Source organism: Aspergillus melleus (genome assembly GCF_016097325.1).
Source record: "Aspergillus melleus strain CBS 546.65 chromosome Unknown contig1, whole genome shotgun sequence".
NCBI classification, from domain to species: domain Eukaryota; kingdom Fungi; phylum Ascomycota; class Eurotiomycetes; order Eurotiales; family Aspergillaceae; genus Aspergillus; species Aspergillus melleus.
This window is the reverse complement of record NW_025763370.1, coordinates 1084167-1103233: the sequence shown is the minus strand read 5'-3', so window position 1 is coordinate 1103233 and position 19067 is coordinate 1084167. Positions and strand designations below refer to the sequence as shown.

At 50.6% G+C, this 19067-nt stretch overlaps 7 protein-coding genes across 7 annotated transcripts; 4 read left to right on the top strand and 3 right to left on the bottom strand.

Moving 5' to 3' along the window:
• Positions 1-800: 800 nt before the first annotated feature.
• Positions 801-2252, top strand: LDX57_000428 (acid phosphatase PHOa; the record flags this gene model as incomplete). Its single annotated transcript, XM_046082075.1, has 3 exons — positions 801-983; positions 1045-1106; positions 1154-2252. 3 exons carry the CDS (start codon positions 801-803, stop codon positions 2250-2252), a joined length of 1344 nt encoding a protein of 447 aa, XP_045938032.1.
• A 1172-nt stretch (positions 2253-3424) lies between these two features.
• LDX57_000427 (uncharacterized protein) lies at positions 3425-3914 on the bottom strand (the record flags this gene model as incomplete). Its single annotated transcript, XM_046082074.1, has 3 exons — positions 3425-3557; positions 3618-3762; positions 3824-3914. The coding sequence occupies 3 exons, from the start codon at positions 3912-3914 to the stop codon at positions 3425-3427; spliced, it is 369 nt and encodes a 122-aa protein (XP_045938031.1).
• A 676-nt stretch (positions 3915-4590) lies between these two features.
• On the top strand, positions 4591-8085 carry LDX57_000426 (putative importin 11; the record flags this gene model as incomplete). Its single annotated transcript, XM_046082073.1, has 7 exons — positions 4591-4755; positions 4820-4920; positions 4984-5121; positions 5181-6196; positions 6259-6731; positions 6785-6973; positions 7030-8085. The coding sequence occupies 7 exons, from the start codon at positions 4591-4593 to the stop codon at positions 8083-8085; spliced, it is 3138 nt and encodes a 1045-aa protein (XP_045938030.1).
• A 456-nt stretch (positions 8086-8541) lies between these two features.
• On the bottom strand, positions 8542-9853 carry LDX57_000425 (WD repeat-containing protein; the record flags this gene model as incomplete). Its single annotated transcript, XM_046082072.1, has 3 exons — positions 8542-9237; positions 9314-9626; positions 9741-9853. 3 exons carry the CDS (start codon positions 9851-9853, stop codon positions 8542-8544), a joined length of 1122 nt encoding a protein of 373 aa, XP_045938029.1.
• Positions 9854-10849: 996 nt separating this feature from the next.
• Positions 10850-12430, top strand: LDX57_000424 (ribonuclease P protein subunit p40; the record flags this gene model as incomplete). The annotated part of the gene is made up of 7 exons (XM_046082071.1): positions 10850-10993; positions 11058-11202; positions 11282-11344; positions 11408-11509; positions 11581-11727; positions 11784-12123; positions 12208-12430. The coding sequence occupies 7 exons, from the start codon at positions 10850-10852 to the stop codon at positions 12428-12430; spliced, it is 1164 nt and encodes a 387-aa protein (XP_045938028.1).
• Positions 12431-12639: 209 nt separating this feature from the next.
• Positions 12640-17876, bottom strand: dna2 (bifunctional ATP-dependent DNA helicase/ssDNA endodeoxyribonuclease DNA2; the record flags this gene model as incomplete). Its single annotated transcript, XM_046082070.1, has 5 exons — positions 12640-15170; positions 15234-15495; positions 15560-16054; positions 16111-16206; positions 16269-17876. 5 exons carry the CDS (start codon positions 17874-17876, stop codon positions 12640-12642), a joined length of 4992 nt encoding a protein of 1663 aa, XP_045938027.1.
• A 683-nt stretch (positions 17877-18559) lies between these two features.
• On the top strand, positions 18560-19025 carry LDX57_000422 (uncharacterized protein; the record flags this gene model as incomplete). Its single annotated transcript, XM_046082069.1, has 2 exons — positions 18560-18819; positions 18941-19025. The coding sequence occupies 2 exons, from the start codon at positions 18560-18562 to the stop codon at positions 19023-19025; spliced, it is 345 nt and encodes a 114-aa protein (XP_045938026.1).
• Between the last annotated feature and the right edge of the window lie 42 nt (positions 19026-19067).

Sequence of the window (19067 nt, the reverse complement as noted above, 5' to 3'; positions counted from 1 at the left end):
CCACCTTGGAACATTTGTACGGAGTATGTTTGGTATTGGGGCTTGTTTCAGTATGGCTACTGATTAGGTAGGCATATTGTTTAACACTTCCATGGAATAAACATCATGTTCAAGACCAGCCTTCAAAAGGATTGTACAGTACAAAGAAGCTACGGCAGAAGAAGATGCTGTCAGGTGGTGGAGGGTTGCAACTGCCACTCTCCAACCTCTCGCGTCGGCCACCCCCCGCACGTGCATGCCTGGCCGGGGACTAAGCATTTGCCCAGCCAAGCCCAGCCCACTCTTTGCTCTTCCCCCACTTCCTCCGACTATCGTTCCTACCCTTCACTGCCCTCTACTGTAGGTGGTTTCAATGGGCCAGATCATTATTGGCCCATGGAAAGAAGGAGCAAGCTTCAAGAATGTAGTCTCGTCTATCGGTGCTGCGGAACGACTGCCTATCATTACTGTCTTCCTCCTGGCCATTTACTTAGCTCTTGTTTGCTTCGGGACCCAGCTGGTTCTACCCCTAGGGCAATCAATCATCGAATGAGGACTTTCATACTGGCCGCGTGATTGTGCATCCCAGGAATTGAAAGGTACAGACTTATACTTCTTTTTAGTAGTGGATACTACCTTGGGGTCCGATTCCGGGTCTTGTCCTTCTTGTCTCGTGCGCCTGGCACATGGTCCCATGCGATAGATTCCCTGCCACTTTTAGTATAAGAACAGCTCCCTCGTGTTCTTCTAGCTGATCATTCCTCCATCCACTCGCCTTCGCTTTCAAATCCATCGCATGGTAAGGAGAGACCGTGGGCAAAATGAAGTCCTTCGTTGCAGCACTGCTGGCAGCTTCCGTGGCCTATGCCCGTACTGGGACCGAGAGAAAGCCGTCGCAGTCAGAGATCGAAGCCGCCGCCGCTTCGACCGAACCGCACTCCCCAGTTTCCAATGTCAAAGGCCTTGCATTCGATCGTTTCTTTCAAGTGTGGCTCGAAAATATCGTATGTGAAACGTCTTGGCTCGTGTCACTCAAATTTCCTAACATGGGTACCCGTTCTTTAGGATTACGAAGATGCCGAGGCGGATGAAAACAAGCAGTGGCTGGCCTCTCAAGGAATCACACTGTTAGACCATATCCCCGCCTCAAAATTTGGATACTAACACATCATAGGACCAACTTTTATGCCACTACACATCCTTCCGAACCGAACTATTGTGCTGCCGCCGGCGGTGACACGTTCGGCATGGACAATGACGATTTCAACCAAATCCCTTCGAACGTGTCGACTATTGCCGATCTTCTTGACACGAAGCAAATTGCCTGGGGAGAATATCAGGAGCACATGCCTTATCCTGGATTTCAGGGAAACGACTATCCTAACCAAAAAACAAAGGCAAATGACTATGTGCGCAAGCACAATCCGTTGGTCTTGTACGACTCGGTCGCTGAGAACAGCACTCGCTTGCGCCAAATCAAGAATTTCACTCATTTTGACGAGGATCTGAAGAACAAGAAGTTGCCCCAGTGGGCTTTTGTGACTCCTAACATGACGAACGATGCACATGACACTAACATCACCTTTGCCGCCAAGTGGGAGCGTAACTGGATGACGCCTCTTCTTAAGAACTCGTATTTTATGGATAACACCCTGGTTTTACTCACCTTTGACGAGGACAATACGTATCCGAAGGGCAATAAAATCTTTAGCATCCTTTTGGGTGGTGCCATTCCGGACAACCTCAAGGGCACCAAGGACGATACGTTCTACACTCACTATTCGGTCATTGCAACGATGTCCGCTAACTGGGGTCTGCCATCTCTCGGCCGCTGGGACTGCGGCGCTAATCTACTTGAGATCGTGGCAAACAAGACTGGTTATGTGAACTATGAAGTTGACACTACACACCTTCACCTCAATGAAACATACCCTGGCCCCATGTCTAATGGTGACTATTCTGAATACTCACCCGAGTGGCCCATTCCTTTAACGGAGGGAGAATGTTCTGCTGGCCATGGAATCCTTGATATTGTCAAGGAAACCTACAAGGGCACCAAGCCCACCTTCAATTATACAAGCCCGTTCCCTTACGATACCAAGAGTGGCTACAATGAAGATGTGACAGCGACCAGGAAGAGTTCTCTCAATGGAAGATCCTCGGCCTCTTCCACTTCTCCCGAATCTACTGCCAATTCTGGCAGTTCATTGACCTTGCCGCTTGTTGGGTCAGTTACTGGAATTTTCATTGGGGTTGTACTAGGACACTTCTAAGGGATGAACATGGAAGGAATCCTGTACATATGCTACGTGTTATGCGAGAAGGAGTGAATGAGCCCCTATGACTACGAAATCCATGGGACAGTCTATATATTGCTATACCAACTACACTACCAGAGATGTCGTCAAGCCCAGCTAGTCGTTCAAAGATACACCGGAATGCAAGCTCTTTTGCCGATTATCAAGCTACTAATTCTTCTTAAAGTCATTGTATATCAAAATCTGTTGATTTCCATATTCCATGAGCTATGCCAGCCTTTCGTGAAGACATTGAAACTTACTATGTGCGGTCTAGGTTTGACGCGGCATAAAACCTGATCATGAGATAATTCCGGTAAGATCCTCTTCTCGAGTTATCTTTACAAATTATCCATTACCACTTTCCCAAGTCAGGCCTAAACCCGCCAAGCGGATACATTTGGGTGCTAGAGATCCGAAGCCCGCTACCACATCGACAACACATATAGAGAAATTGGCATAGTGAGGTAGACTACACAAGCTGAGTGAGGAGATTGCCAATGATGAGACCGAAGATAAGATGTGCCCGACAATCAGCGGTGCTTTTTCGCTGCTCTCCAATATCAGCATATTTCGTGCAGCCAGCGCTAGGACCTTATATGCAAAGTATACCAGTGGGATATGCATTCTCTGTACGCCAGCTTCATCTATTTCAAAGTGGTTGGGTACTGTAGAAGGATATGATTGATGGTTGAATCTCTTTCGTAAGACTGTCTCCTGCGTGAAGCATCAATCAAATTGAATACCATTTCATCCTCATTTGTTTGAACCTGCAAATCTCATGGCATTCAGGATAAGGTACTGGATGATCATGAAAAGGCCAAAGAAGCATAGTCCGTGTCTCTTTGGTGTCCTCGAATATCGGCGTGGACTACATTGCGAATCTAATTTGCCAAGGGATAGGCATCATTAAAACAAACGGTACCACTTGAATATTGCATTAGTCTATTAGATTAGCATACTCTAGACACCAATACATAGCATAAACATTTGGTCCAGGACATTGCCAATGCTACTGTGAAAACACCTCATTCTGAAATCCAAGGACATAGGGGAGAACTTCTTCGAGGATGCTGATATTATTATGAATTCATAACATGCTTCTCTTGCGCTTCATAACAACATTATAATACATGAATAAGGTCACTCTAGGAAGCAATTCCCTCACGCTTCATATCTTGAAGGTTCAGCGTGTCCTGATCACCAGGACGACGCTCGGACTCAAGCTTCACCTTGTCCTCGGGTCCGCCCTTGCCTTCGTATTCCCCGGCCTGTGCCAAACTATTCAAAGAGTCAGAACATAGCTGTTTGTTATAAAGCGAGACAAGTGAAGCAACTTACCGACCGCGGTCGTCACGAGTACCACCCTCGTCCTCGGGGATAGGCTTGCGGTTGCTTCCGGTAGCGCCTGCAGCTCGGCCGGTCTTCACGCCTGTGGACTCATCGAACTTCTTATCGACCATCTCGTTGATGCCACTCTCAAGAGCTGTTTAAGTATTAGATTAGTACTCGTATGTATTGAAGGCTGTCAAGTAGAGGCAACATACTGGAGTCACTCTTAGGGCCAAGACCCTGTTTGGCCTGGTAGCTGTTGAGGTCCTGCTCAGCGCGAGCAGCCAAATGCATCTTATCGGACATTTTGCTAGGATTTGATATGACCCAGAAAATTCAGGGAAGAATTAAGATAGGTAGATGATAAGTTTAGAATGTAGAGGATTGGAGGATGCCTGATACTGTCTAGGTTGGGAGAGATTCATTGCAGAATATATACGTTGGCAACACTTATGTCGCAGACCCTTGGGTATTGGGACATTGCATCAGACAACATCATAGCTATGTAATTTGCTTGCATCGAGTATCTGAGATCTCATGCTGACCCGCAAAAACTGTTCTGGATTCTGGCATCGAACCTGGCATGGCAAGATCTGGTGTTCTGGAAATGATATCATCGAACTGTAGCATTACCAAGGGACCCTCTAGGCAAGCCCTAACTAGGAGACCCGTTGAGAACTAGCTCCCGGGGTCCAGCCCTAGGGTTCTGACGGAGCGGATCAGCCTTCTCCCGATGCATCCCGCCGCGGGCGGGGAGCGGACAATGAGGTACAAACAAGCTAAGGAGGAGGCATTCTTCTTGCTAGCCCAGCTCGTCCCCCCTTAGCATCGCTTTGCACTCGATTGCAAGACAGGGCTTCAAAGACTCGGGATTTCTCTGCATACCGCATATTTGAAAGTCTTTGGGGTTCCTGTCTTGGCCGATATTGGCTTTAGTGTCAATTACCGGACCATCGATCCACCGTTAACCGTTTCCTTCACCATGGCTCATGTCGTTGAGCTTCCGGGCGAGTCAAACCCATTGACACCGCAGAATGTCCTCAGTGCTCTGGTTCTGGCTGCTAGCTCGACACAACAGCAAGTACAGACCGGGACCAAGCAGCTTCAACACTGGGAGAAGCAGGAAAAGTACCATTCCTTCCTTCAGGTATTTGAGACCAACGCCATACCTCTTCCTGGACTTCACAATTGTTGATGACTTTCTGTGGTAGGATGTTTTCTTGGATCATTCTGTGCCCGCCGAAGTTCGGTACATGTCCATCATTCAGTTGAAAAACGGCATCGACAAATATTGGCGAAAAACCGCGACGAAGTAGGCATACCCGAAAGCTACGCGTCGTACCCATACTCGGAGGTAAACTAACTTGAGATAAAGCGCCATCAAAAAGGAGGAAAAGGACCATATCAAGACCAGGGCTCTTCACGCTGGTATCGTCGAGCCCGCTCCTCTTTTAGCCCTTCACAATGCACTCATGATTGCCAAAATCATGCGTTACGAATTTCCTCATGACTGGTATGCCTTGAACTTTCCACCTTTGCGCTTCGAAGCCCTACCTAACAGCTTTTATAAAGGCCCGATGGAATCTCGTCCCTCATTACCTTCCTCCGTTCCTCTACCCAGCCAGGCGCCAACCCTCTCCAGTTGCCACGAACCCTGGTCATAATCTTACAGATAATAAAGGAGTTATCGACAGCTAAAATGCTTAGAACGAGGGCTAACCTCCAGTCGGTTGCTCCGGAAATATTCCATCTCCTGGGAGGCATATACGTGGATAAAGTAAATATGTGGGCCAATTCTTTGGAGCAAGGTGGCGCGGACGAGGGATCGTTGCTAGAAGCATTAGAGCAAAGCCTTGTCTGTCTCAAGGTCATTCGGCGCTTGGTCATTGCCGGATTTGAGCACCCCAGTCGAGACAATGATGTCCGTCAATTCTGGGTACTGACTCACACTCATTTTAGTAGATTCCTGGGGTTCATTAATGGTTCCGTCAGTATCCCTGACTCGGTGCACAAGGCAACCGAAAAGCACCTTTTGCAACTTTCCAAGCTTCATGTCGAGATGGCCAGAGACCGGCCTGCGTCTTTTGCCTTGCTTCCGGACAGTATTCCTCTTGTGCAATCTTACTGGACCTTGGTGGCCAAACTAGGAGAGAACTACGACCAGCTAGGGGCAGGTGGTGAATCGGAAGGGAAGTCGCTGATGGAAAAGACAGGCCTTAGGGCCTTGCTCTTGATCAGAGCTTGTTCAAAGATGGCATTTAACCCGGCCCAGACCTTCAAATACCAAACTCCTCAAGACAAAGAAGAGAAAAAGGCTTCCGTGGAGCTCATCAAATCTCAGCTCTTTTCGCACGACTTTGTGGTAAACGTCATGGAACTGCTTGTCACACAATTTTTCCGATTTAGGAAGAATGACTTCCAAGAATGGGAGGAAGACCCCGAGGAATGGGAGAGAAAAGAGGAGGATATCTCTGATGCCTGGGAATTTTCTATCCGATCATGTTCCGAAAAGCTCTTCCTTGACCTGGTGATCCATTTCAAGGACTTGCTCATCCCCCGGCTTCTTAGTGTGTTCTATTCATTTGCCAGTGAGTACCAAGCCCCAGGATATGTTGTTGGGATTTCGAATCTAACAAGATACCCATCGTAGGCGTCGAAAAGCGCGATGTGCTCTTGAAAGATTCCTTATACTCGGCCATTGGATTGGCAGCCGCAAGTTTGGAACAGCATTTAGACTTCAACAACTTCTTGCAAACGACGCTCGTCCCTGAAGTACAGCTACAAGAGCAGGGTTATAACCTTCTTCGAAGAAGAATCGCCATTTTGCTGGGCCAATGGGTCCCTGTGAAGTCAAATGAGCTGAACAATGATGCTATTTATCAGATCTTCCAGCATTTGCTCAACAAGCAAGACCCTCTAAATGATCTAGTCGTCCGGATCAGTGCTGGCCGACAACTCAAAAGCGTGCTTGACCCTTTCGAATTCTCCCCCGCTCAATTTATGCCATACGCGCCATCAGTGCTCCAGAACTTGATGTCTTTAGTGCAAGAGGTGGAACTCTCCGAGACCAAGATGGGCCTTCTGGATACCGTGCGCACTGCCGTGGTGAAAATGGAAGATCATGTATGTATTCAGTCGCTAACAGCTGACTGGTGAAGATGCTAACCCTTTGCCAGATTGCCCCCTTCTCAGATCAGATCCTTGCCTTATTGCCGCCATTATGGGAAGAATCGGGCGAAGAGCATTTGATGAAGCAGGCTATCCTCACGCTTCTTTCTTCGTTGATACATTCTCTCAAACAAGAGTCCGCCAGATACCACTCGCTCATTCTCCCTCTCATTCAAAATTCGGTCGAACCAGGCTCTGTATGTCGCGCATCTCCCTTTGCAACGAGTATCCTACTCTTGCTAATTTCTTCCAGGAAACAATCATTTACCTTCTAGACGAAGCGTTAGAACTGTGGTCTGCCATTCTCATGCAGACTCCAACTCCGGCTTCTCCTGAAATCCTCGCCCTTATCCCAGCTCTTTTCCCTATCCTCGAAGCGGCGACGGACAGTGCCCCTCAAGCACTTCAAATCGCCGAGTCTTACATCTTCCTCGCGCCTCAGGAGATACTGGGCGATCGCATTCGTCTTCCCCTGCTTGCCTCATTCGAAGCCCTCTTGAAGTCTACCACCAAGCAGCGCCTCGGCATAGTGCCACGTCTCGTGGAGCTCATGATCCGCGGCGCCGAAGCTGTAGACGGTGGAAGCGAAAACACCTACAACGTCATCACGCGGTCGCTACTTGATAGTTCTTTCCTCCCTGCGCTCCTCGAGGGCCTCTACTCCGCACACGAGGCCAGTCAAACCACCGGGCCTAACCGAAAGCAGAGCTCTGTCTATGGCGTAGTTGAGACGGATTACTTCTCCGTCCTAGCTCGCCTGGCCCTGGCACACCCCAAGATCTTCGCGTCCGCCGTGGCAAGCGCCACCAGCACCTCAGAAGAGCAAGCCCTCACTTGGATCCTGACCGAATGGTTCCTCCACTACGACAACATCGGCAGCACGAACCAGAAGAAACTCCACGCGCTCGCCCTCACCCAGCTCCTCACCCTCAACGGCCCCGACTCGCAGCCTCCCGCCTACATCCTCACTCACCTCCAATCCTACCTCAACATCTGGACCGACATCATCACCGAACTCGCCGAGGGCGCCGAAGGCGACCCCAATGACCCGCGCAGCGGCGACCATCTCATCTACTGGAACAACGCGGAGACAGGCACCTCAGCGGAGCACGAAGCGCCGGAGAACATCCGTCGCCGCGAGTGGGACAACGCCGACATCCTGCACAAGATCAACATCCGCGACTTTGTCCGCGAGCGTCTCCGCTCCCTGATTGTCGGATGTGGAGGCGAGCAACGGTTCCAGGAGGAATGGCTGCTTAATGTGGACCGGGAGGTGGTTGCTGCGTTTGGGGCTCTAGGGCTGTTTTAGTTGAATTTGCATCCAACCGGTTACTCCTTGTTGTTGGCTTCTCTGTTCGGAAATTATACCATATCTCCTCTTCTTCTTTTTCTTCTTCCTCTTATCTACGCATCCACTTTTATGCAAATGCGGGTTTATGATAATTCAAAGATACTTTGACGGGGTTTCTTATTCTGCGTTGTTGCCAGATCTCTGTGTCTTCCTTTCGTCAAAGAGAAGTGTTTAGGACAGGCTTGCGGCCTAGAAATCAAATCAATCCCACCACAGTAGATCGATCCCTTCAAGATCAAATATAACATATATATTGTAGAAGACGTCTAAAACAAACTCCGGGACAACGAATACCCATGAAAGAATCATAAACATGGTCATAGAATCCACACAACACAACAGATCCCCCTCTCTTGATATAAAATAGGAACAAAATGAAAACCGGTAAAGGATGAAGAGAAGAAGCCATCCATCCTACAACCCACCACCGGCCGCACCCACGATCTTCAACCCACCCTGCCCCGAGCTGCCAGGACCATCGCCCATCATCGAATACGCCAACCAGTACCGCGACGGATGCCACGCCACGGCGGGGATGCCCGAGTTCGCACCGCCGCCCGTCGGAACAGTATACACGCTCTCGCCGGTCTCGGCATGGAAGATCTCGATGCCGTTACCGCCGTGATTTGCCTCGTCGCAGGCGCCGCAGATAAAGCGGCCGTCGAAGCTCCAGCTCACGCCGCGGATCGCACCGCCGTTGTTGCTCGACACGGTGCGGCGGCAGATCCAGTCCGTCGTGTCCCAGAGGGAGATCAGGGCGTCGCTGCCGCCGACGGCGAGGTAGCGGCCTGTCGGCGCGAGGGCGATGGCCAGGCAGGCGGATGTGTGGGCGTTCAGGGTGTGCATGATGTTGAAGGAAGGGTAGGAGAAGACCTTGACGGTGCCTTCGCCTGTCGTGGCGAAGAGGTGCAGATCGGGCGAGGTAGGGGTGGCGATGTGGTTGGAGAAGGTGGTCGCGTTGGTCTGGATCGGTTGAGGGTGCGGATCGAGGGTCTTGTAGATCGATGGGACGAGGGGAGGTTTGGAGGTAGAGGTAGTCGTGGCGGGTGCTCCGTCAAGGATCGTCGGGGTGGAGGGCGATTCGATAGAGATAGGGACCAAGGTATCGTCCTTTAGGAGGTTGGCGCGGTTCAGTTAGACATTACATGGGCTCCAAACTAGCCAGTTGAAGGCATTGGATACTCACCTTCCTTCCGACCATCAACACGCTGCCATCGGCAGACCAGGACATGGTGAACGCCTCGCCTCCGACGTCAAGCTGGCTCACGCAGTGCTTAGACCGAACATCCCAAACCCGCACAGTGCCATCAGTCGAGCAACTAGCCAATTCTGAGTCCCGGACCGGGTTGAAGAGGACTTTCTCGATGCCCGCGGCATGACCGCGGAGCTCGGTCGAATGTTTCACTTGCGCGCGCTCGGGGTTCCAGATACGAAGGGTACGATTTGCGGAGCCGGTAGCAATGAGCTGACCGGTAGGATTCCATGCTATAGTTCGGATCCTGCAATTGGGGGGAAACAAAATTCACAAATCAGCCTGGGACTTTGGGACTTTGGGACTTCGGGATAGCATTTCGCGCAGATGGCATCCTGGAAACGGGGAGATGGAAACACACGTGGGAGATCCGGCGCCTCGAGGAACAGGCTCAGTATAGCTCTGAGTTTTAAGGCCGCTGAATGAGTATGCGAACCGGTCCTTTGGGAGGAGGTTCCGTCGTGGAGGGGCCATCACGGATTCTTGACTGCTGGACTAGCAATGGCGGCAGCTGTAAGCCACATGGATGCCCCGAGGGGCCGCGGTCGGCGGAGAGGAAGGAATTCTCTCTCACAGAAAGGCGACGGGATCACCTTCAAGTTGCGATCATGCAATTGAGGCGGATTGGGCGTAGAGGGAGCCTGGGGAGAGCCAGATAGCTTGTGGAAGTCAGATGAGGAGTGCGGAGAAGAGCTGCGCGAGACAAAGAACGCGATGATGCCCGGTGAATGCCTTGATGCCTCAGTGCCTCGACGTCTTCATGCCTGAATCTTGGCTTTTTTTCTGCCTTGTCGCCTGAGGCAGAGACTGCACGGTTCTTTTCATCCTCGCTCTCGACTGAGTAACAGGGGTTTTCACCCATTTAATATGTTATCCTCAGTTGTTTATCAGACTTTCTCTCAAAGTTCCTCAACAGCGAAAGCTGAACAGTCTTTATTGTGCTTCGAATGCCCGACCATCTCATCCGATTATATAGATCCGCTACCGGTGGTGTCAAACTGCTTAACGCTTCTTGAGCTTTTCCAGTTTGCTCGAGCCTGCAGCTGCCTGCCTGACAGTACCAGAAATTAGAATTAGAGACCGAATGAAGCCGACTCCCTCTGCTACTGCAGTGAGAGTAGAATGCAGACGTGAAGACTTCCTGAGAGCAGCGATGCACTTCCCGACTGGCTCGCCCAATCAACATCCTCGCTCGACCCCATAAAATCCCATCGCAGGACTGGAATCACCTCCCAGCAGAACCAATCTTGGCGGTCATTTGTCGCAACTCAGCCTTTGATATCTTATTCTGGATTATACATCCTGATATAATATAGAATATCGAGAGAAAAATTTGCATCCTCAACCGGGCCGCCCTTCCCCATACCGCGAAGGCGGGCGGAGACAAGACCGGAGCGCACCATAATTGCTTCGCTGGACTGTGTCCAGCTGCTGTATCGCTCCTCGCCTATACTTTAGAATAAACTAATCATGTTCGACTTTGACGACGACGCGTCCAGGCGCGAGAAGTGCTACACCAGCGTGGCTGAACTGCCAGCCTTCATCGACCCCAAGCAACCACCATCTAAAAGATCACCTTTTTCAGCCATGACGGGTCACTCTTTTTTGCACACAGTATGTTGCTCTTTGCTCGTTCGAGAACGCGATAAGATTGAGCATTGTTGATGACCCCCAACAGGTAGAGGTGCTGCTACCGGAGAAGGCCTACGCGGCCATCAAGAGTTCGGTAGACTCCAAACTGCAAACACTGCGATATGCTCGGGTGTTCATGTCTCTCTCGAACTTGCTCGAGGGCGAATTTTTCAATACATACATCAAATCTGGTATATTTCCCCGTTTTACCTTCTCTTCGTTGACCGTAATATCATCTTGACATGAACAAGGCTCGCTAACACGGTATAGGCAACGTTCTCATGATATCTGAGGGCCGATCAGGCTCGGATAACGTTTTCTCTCTCAGAGATGGTGTGTAGCGCCTGAGCAAGTCTTTTAAGACCGCACGCATACATCCATACTAACAAGCCCCAGGGATCCTCCGTCTAGAACTCGGAAAGGAGATCTACGAACGCACCGGACTCACAGGGAAGCCGATCCGAAGCGGAGGCAGAAAACACGGCAAGGAACGATATCGTGCGTTGCATCACCTTCTCCCATCTCAAACCCCAACCTCTTAAATGCAGATACTGACGGGACATGAATAGTGGTGGAATTAAACTTGCGTCTACCATCCATGCTCCACGGTAAGAAGGGCTTCGAGAGAATCGTCTGGGCCTTTAAGAAGGTGCTCAATCACTCCGTCGCCTGGCTTTTCTATGATCTGGGCTCGGAATCTGGTGGTATCTCCCAAGGTAGGTAATACACTTACTCGACAATCAAGATATAGAGCTCGCTAACACCACCGCAGACGATCCATCTCTGAAAGGAAACCACCCACACGTCATCGAATGCGAACCCTCGCGAACCTACCATCGCGATGTCCTCGTCCCGCCATTCCAACCCGCCACTAACCCAGAAACACCAAGCTCATCAGAGGCCCTGAACGACTCCTGCAACGAACTCTCCGAGTGGCTTGCCATGGTGACGCTTCAATCCTCCCTAGTCTCGGCGAACGATGACACAGATCCCTATCTATGTCGATACAGCGTGCCGGACGCCGAGGATGCGAAGGCCGCCGATCTAGTCAGTCTGAGATGGCACGGCTTTGCTTCCCCGAAATGGGTGACGCAGCTGTTTATCGCTTTACTGTACGTTCCATTCGACTAGATTTTGGATGAATTCTTTCCCTATGGGAACGCTTGTTGGCGAATGCAATGACTGACTTACAATAGACGGGAAACCCGACATAAAGCCCCCGCTTCGTCTGCTTGGTTCTCTCTTTCAGCGAGCGCAATCGGAAGAGACGCCGTGGAAGGGAAAGATGGCTATACGATTTTGGCCTTGCCGCTGGCTGAAACGGCGGATGATCAGGAGGAGCCTGCGGGCTCGCAATCGAAGAAACCTCGTCCTATTGTCTGCTGGGAATACGTTGGTGCCTCGGTCTTGGAGACGTAAATCCTGATGAATAATATCATAGATTGAGATGTGGGATCATTCATATTTAAATTATAATGCTATGCCAATATACTATAGAAGCGTCATCCAATAAGTCCGCTCAAGCCACTCCAAATTCCTGTAATCCATTCCTTAAACCAGACTCCAGTAGTGCCAATCCAACAGATGCCATACGCGCAATGATAACGCGAAAACAGATATTATAACCATTACCCAACAAGATCGTTCACGACGTCCTGTAGAACTGGACGATTACCCAAAACATTGTTCCCGCTGAGCAATTTTATGCCCTTCTTGGCAGGTTTCCTGAGACCACCTTGAGGAGCCTGGCGTCCTCGAAGGGGACTTAGTGGGTTCCGAGTTGACGGCTTTTTGTGCGGCGACGGGCTCTTGTTCGGGCTAGGCGTTGAGCCCTCCTGCAGAGGAGGTTGGGTGTGGGTGAGGCTGTCGAAATCAAAATGGTGATTATCCACGGCATCTCTCGGCAAGTCGTATACCCATCCCTGCTCTTCCATGAGCTTTACATATTTGCCGAGCAGCTCGTTGCCGTCACGGAGGGTGCTTTTGCTTCCAACGACAAGAAGCTTGGTTCGTGCGCGAGTGAAGGCGACGTTAACTCGTCGCCAATCACGGAGTAGGTCACCGACGTGCTTGTCTGCGTTGCTTCGTACACAGCTCAATATCACCACTTCCTTGTCTCGGCCTTGGAACTTATCCGCGGTGTGCATTTCAAGGTCAGGAAGGTGGCGACGAAGGTTTTGCTTCAGAAGGGAGAGCTGGCTGCGGTAGAATGTGATGACTCCGATGCTGCGGGCCGGGATGCCACTGGAGATGAATGCCTCGACGAGCTGCGCACAAAGCGTTGCTTCCGTGGGATTCACAATCCGGGACCCAGTCGCAACGTCCCGAGCAGGCGTGGCCAGCTTGTCTGTGTTGACGAGGCGTGTTTTGGCGTCCGGGTCAAGCAGGTCATGGAGCCAGCAATGGCCACGAGTCGCACCTAGACAAAGTTGCCGTTGGCCAGATAGGGAAAAAGGCTCACTATGGTGTTGTTTGAGCCCACCGATGTGAGGGACGACCAGTGAGCGTGCCGCGACTTCTGGAGTGCCGCATTTCAAGTGCCCTGAGTAAATCAAAGTGTTTGACAGGAGCATGATTTGATCGCACATTCGGTATTGATGTTCCAGATTAACGACAGATTGCGGGTGAGTATCAGAGAGTAGTTTGAATAGACTGACGTCAAGACCACCTTCTTGGGCCTCTTTGTTCTGCACGAGCGGCGGTAATTGATAATGATCACCGACAAGAATGAAGGTACTCGCCATCCGGATGGGCCCAAGACACACGGGGAGAGTAATCTGGGATGCTTCGTCAACAATGCAGTAGTCAAAAGTGCGTTGACTAAAGATGTTGTGGCTGACTCCAAGACAGGTCGTGGCGACCACCTGAGAGTCTTCATACGCTGCTTTCAGCTCCTCCATGGTGCTTTTAGGAGCGGCCGCGAGGTTAACAAATTGCTGAACGTCAGGATGCACCTTGGCAGCTGCTCCGATTCGAAGAATGCGGATGTTGTCTTCCCGGATTTTCAAGAGAATGTTATCGACCGCAGTGTGGGTATAGGAGGTTAAGAGCACGCTTTTCCCTTGCGCTACCAGAGCGCGGATGATGTGAGCAATAGTCGTTGTCTTGCCAGTTCCCGGCATTCCTAGGACCAATGCATAGTCCTGCGCACTCATGACTTTATCAATCGCCTGCTTCTGATCAACATTCAAGCTTGCTCTCTCAGCCTCAGGCATTTTGTAGGTGGATTCCGTGGGTTTGAACACTGGTGCTTCTCCCTCTATGATCAACCTTCTCAGCTGTCTGGCCTGGAAGAGATCTCTCTCCATCATGGCGACTAGGTTGGCTCGAACAATAGCCATTCCATTGCTGAATTCATCTTTATCCAGTCGGTATAGAACTTCTTCCTCCGGCTCGAAGGCAGATGTAGTTGTCTGAGTGGCACCGCTATCGAGAATTTCCATTATGCCCTTGAACGATTGATTGCTGTTGGCGTCGAAATCCTTGGTTTTGGACCTGGCGTTTCGGAGTCTTCGATCCACTGCAACTGTGATCCGTTTGGTGCTGACCTGCACTATGTAACCGTTCGCGAGAGCGAAATGGCCTTTCTCATCCGATATGACAATGGGTTCCCCGACAGTAAGCTGAGACTCGGTAAATGAGAAGTTAGCCGAAGCGTGCTTCTTGATGAAAGTGTACCGATAACGGTTGATTTTCAACCCGTCTTTGTCTTCGTATGTTGTCCCAGGTTCAATGACAATGTTTCCGAAGCACCGGCCAAGAGCCTCTCGTTCACTACTCAGAAGAGTCCAGAGTTCCCGCTTGAATCTCATCATACTTTGCTCTTCCTTTGTAAGCAGACTGTCCCATTTCTGGAAGAAGTCACGATGCTGGGGGTTCAAGTGTTCCATGGCCTTCACGAATTCGTCGCCGAGCCCGCTCGTTTCGCCGTCACCGTCGTCCGCAAGTTTATGATAAATGAAACAGGGAGTCTTAGAGAAGCATTTGTTGCACATCCCCGCTCGCTTGACCATCGGCGGGAGTTCCGTTCTTTGGCGCATATATCCCGCTAGACGATTGCGTGCCTGTATCATTTGAAGGAGTTCGTGGCGAATTCCGCGAATCCGGAAGATTTTTGCAGTTTCGAGATAGTAGAGTAGTCCGAATGTAACGTCCAGGTCTGAAGGATGGAACGAAGAGGTTAGCAGACGTCAGATGCATCGTATTAAGCAAATATACTAACCGTAACGATCGGATAGCAGAAGGGTGTAGAGAGCTGTTTGAGCCCTATGAGCTTGGTTTGTATCTCTGTTACCCGTCTTGAGTTCAAGTGGAACAACAAGATTCTTCTTGTTTCCTTCTTCATGGCAGGCGACCTGCACGGTTGCGTCGATATTCCCTTTCAGACCGTACATGGGGGACCAAACATGCTCTTCGACCTCGAGCAATTTGCTAATGCTCAGGCGCAATTTGGAACTATTCCGATCTTCAACAAGAGATTGAGCCTTGTTGAAAAAAACACGCATGTTAGCAAAAGGCGACCATGGGAAAATCAATAGGTATACTTACGCTTGGTTGTGACTTGAGGAAAAGTTCAGCCCAAGACACCATGGCTGGGACCTTGCTCATCATGTATTCGACTGCCTCTGCAATGCTCATATGAATCAAGTACAACTCTTCGATATGCTTCACAGCAACAATTTCAACCAGAGACCTGAGCGAGGCTGTGTCCCACTGATTTGTCTTCATGGCTTCTTGGAAGACTTCATGGAATATGTTTCCAAAGACCTGTGGTTTTCCGATGTCGCCGGTGTTTTTGATACGATCTTGAAGGACAGCTCGTCGCTGGCAGCTGACCGAGTCTGCGACAACGGTCGCCGAAACAAGGTGGTCTGGGTGGAGTATTATCATGTTGTGAGAGTCATCGACAACACAATGACCATTGGCGTCAAAATCGCCGATAAGATGGATATATAGATCCTTGTTGCAGGGGCTATCGAACCATGAATCCCGCAGGATAACAACCTTCTTTTGCTTTGTTCTCTCGTCATGCACTAAGAGCACCTGATTACTGTGTTAGTCGCGGGGGCTATGGTTATCTGGGAGACGTAATGGCAGACCTGCTCTGGCTGAATGCGACCTTTAGGAGTTGTATAGGTAGATTCAGCGACATCAACAATAAGATAACGCTTGATGGCCTGGCGGTTGTTCAAGGTCTATTTATAAGATACTTAGCGAATATCTATACGATATCTTTTTCCCACTAAGAAAGACAAACCCCGTTTGACGCCTTTTCACCTGACTGCATCATAGACTGTTCAATGGCCTCCATATCGAAGTCATCGTCATCAAACTCGTCACCCGAAGACGTCTCAACTGGTTTGCTAGCCCCTTTCACCGGCTCGAGCGGGGGCATAGAACTGTCCATACTCTTTAACGATCCAGGATGATCGGAAGCCAAGAAGTTCTTCGCTGCAGGTCTTGCCAGTTTCGTGTTCTGGGTTGCCTCGCATTCCGCGAGAATGTCTTCAATATTATCCGAGAATTCATCAAAATCATCATCGAATTCATCCGCATCAAGGGTATATTCGCTTTGGTTGTTAGTGTTCATGGCCGGCGCAGATCCCATTGTATTAGAATCAGAGATGCTTTTGGCATCAGGGAGACTTTGCTGGTTGGCCGAGGCCAACACGCCGGCGTAATTGGTATTCATAGCCCCCATTGCAGTGCCATGTTGACTTGGTTCCACGAATGGATCCATAGAGGCCTGCGCAAGATCAAAGAAATCATCATCAAGGTCATCGTCCCCGAAGTCAGACGAGGATTTCTGCACGGTTCTCGTGCCCTGGGACCCAGAAGCTCGTTGGTCCCCGTTCTCTTGATTGCTCCTTGTCGTATGTTGAGGGGCGCCTTTACTATACACTGGTGATGCCGATCGATCCCTCTGCCCTCTCTTGCTGGCCGGTATAGGCGAGCCTGAGGGATCCGGTTGTGCCGCTGGAGTCTCGCGAAGACTTCTCTCGATTGTTTCAACAAGAAAGTTGATTTTTGAGGGGTTGAAGCTACTCGAATCGGCTACAGTGCTTCTTGTCCGAGAGAAGATACCACGCCCATTTCCTAATCTTTCCCCGTCTACCTTTCTCCGTTTCGCTGCGGAATTAGGCCACTCAGCAAGACAGCTAGTCGACCGTCTCAGTCCAGACGAGTCGCGACTCGTTCTTAGCGAAACAGGTGTTTGGGGTGAAGATGACAGAATGTTGGGCAATTGAGGTTGAGGGACTTTAGTGCCGTTGGCCCCCATCTTGCCCACATAGTTGTTCCACAATTCAGTTGCAAGATCATTCTGAGGTGTCTTAATCAGCCCTTGATATGCCTGCAAATCGAAGGACCCTTTTCGCGCATTCTTGGAGTTACCGGCTAATGGAGAGCTGGTCGGAGACGAGCTGTGGCGGCGCTTTCTGCCTTTGATTGCCGGCGTTTGAGACATCGGGTCCTGATTGGAACTCGCGGGCACATGCTGCCAGGTCACATAATCTTCTGGCGTGAATTGCGGCCCGGGAGCTTGGGTGATAGCGTCTTCGGCATTACCGATCAAGTCTGCTAAGGGTATCCTGTTGCCCGGGGTCTGAGGACACTCTTTGATGGGCTTTGACTCTGCTGCGCCTAAGGATGGTTCCTCTTTGCTTCGATCCAAAGGAGGCGCAGCCACACCGTTCAGCCATGACGCCTGATTCTCTTTATTGGCATTTGCCTTCTTTGACGGGGTCTTCTTGGGCGATGTTTCAGGCTCCGTTCCATCCTTGCTTGTATACCGAAATGCATTGAGTTTCGAGCGCGAGTTCGAGGAGATCGGGTAGGAGCGCATGTCTCTGTTCACGGGTTGCATGGTCAATGCTTTGCGTGCCCCAGTATAGGAGTAACACGCATTTCGGTGGAGGTCTTTGAATTGATTATTAGCTGTGTATTTAACAGTGATTTGGGCTTCGGAGAATTATACCAGTTCAAGTCGATACTATGCAGTACACCGACAAAAAGCCTAAAGATCAGCAAGCGAGGGTGATGTTAAAAGAATGGACGACCTGTAGTGCACCATTGGGGTCATGGGGTAAGTGGTAAGTGGCAACTGCGCGCTGTAATTGCGTTTCAGTTGAGGATGCGATAAGGGAGGGACGCGTCGCGCGTAGCTGACACCTGGGGCATCAGTTTATGCCTGTGCAACCAGGCATCAAATCAGCCATGCAGAACGGCCCGATTGGGACTAGCGTGATGACTCCGTCAATCCATCGGCCTTTTGCGGCTTCGTCCAACATCAACCGCTGTCTCGATCCCGTCACCCCTCCACCTATCACCTCCTGCGACGCCCACGCAGCACTCACATTCAAAGTCTCTTGATCGCGCCGGCTTTTGTTATCGCTGGTCGAAGAGATTACTGTTTCTCGGCGCCCGGTTCCAACAGTCCCTGCCTCGCTGTATCTGACAGGGGTTCCTCACCCGCCACCGCCTGTCCTACCATCGAAGACCTGAACCCCTAGAGTTTTTCGAACCTCGTCGACCAATTACACATTCACAATGTCTGCTCGGCCATTGACGCATACTCTTCGCTCTCGCGCTCTCCTTCGCACACCCCGGAACGCCCAGGGCTTTTCCACCCGCAGCCAGCTCCGTGCCGCGGATCATGGTGATCACTACGACCCCCCGACCGGCTGGCTTTTCGGCGTGAAGCCCGGCCAGAAGTACCAGAAGGAAGGCTGGGAGACTATGTGGTACTACGGTTTCATTGGAAGTCTCCTCGCCGCGGGAGTCGCATACGTTTTCAAGCCAGACACCTCGTATGTTTGATCCCCTTTGTTTTGGCTTGTCGTGAGGATGACCACTTCGCGCTCCTCAATGGCTGTGCCGGAATAAATACCTTGTATTTCTTTCAATTGCATAGAACTGACATCATGATAGGATACAAACGTGGGCTCTGGAGGAAGCTCGACGGAGGCTGGAAGCGGAGGGTATCCTGGAAGACCCTGACAAGGTCAAGAAATAGACTGTATCAGTCCGGAGGTTGCCTTGTACGCTGTACATAGAA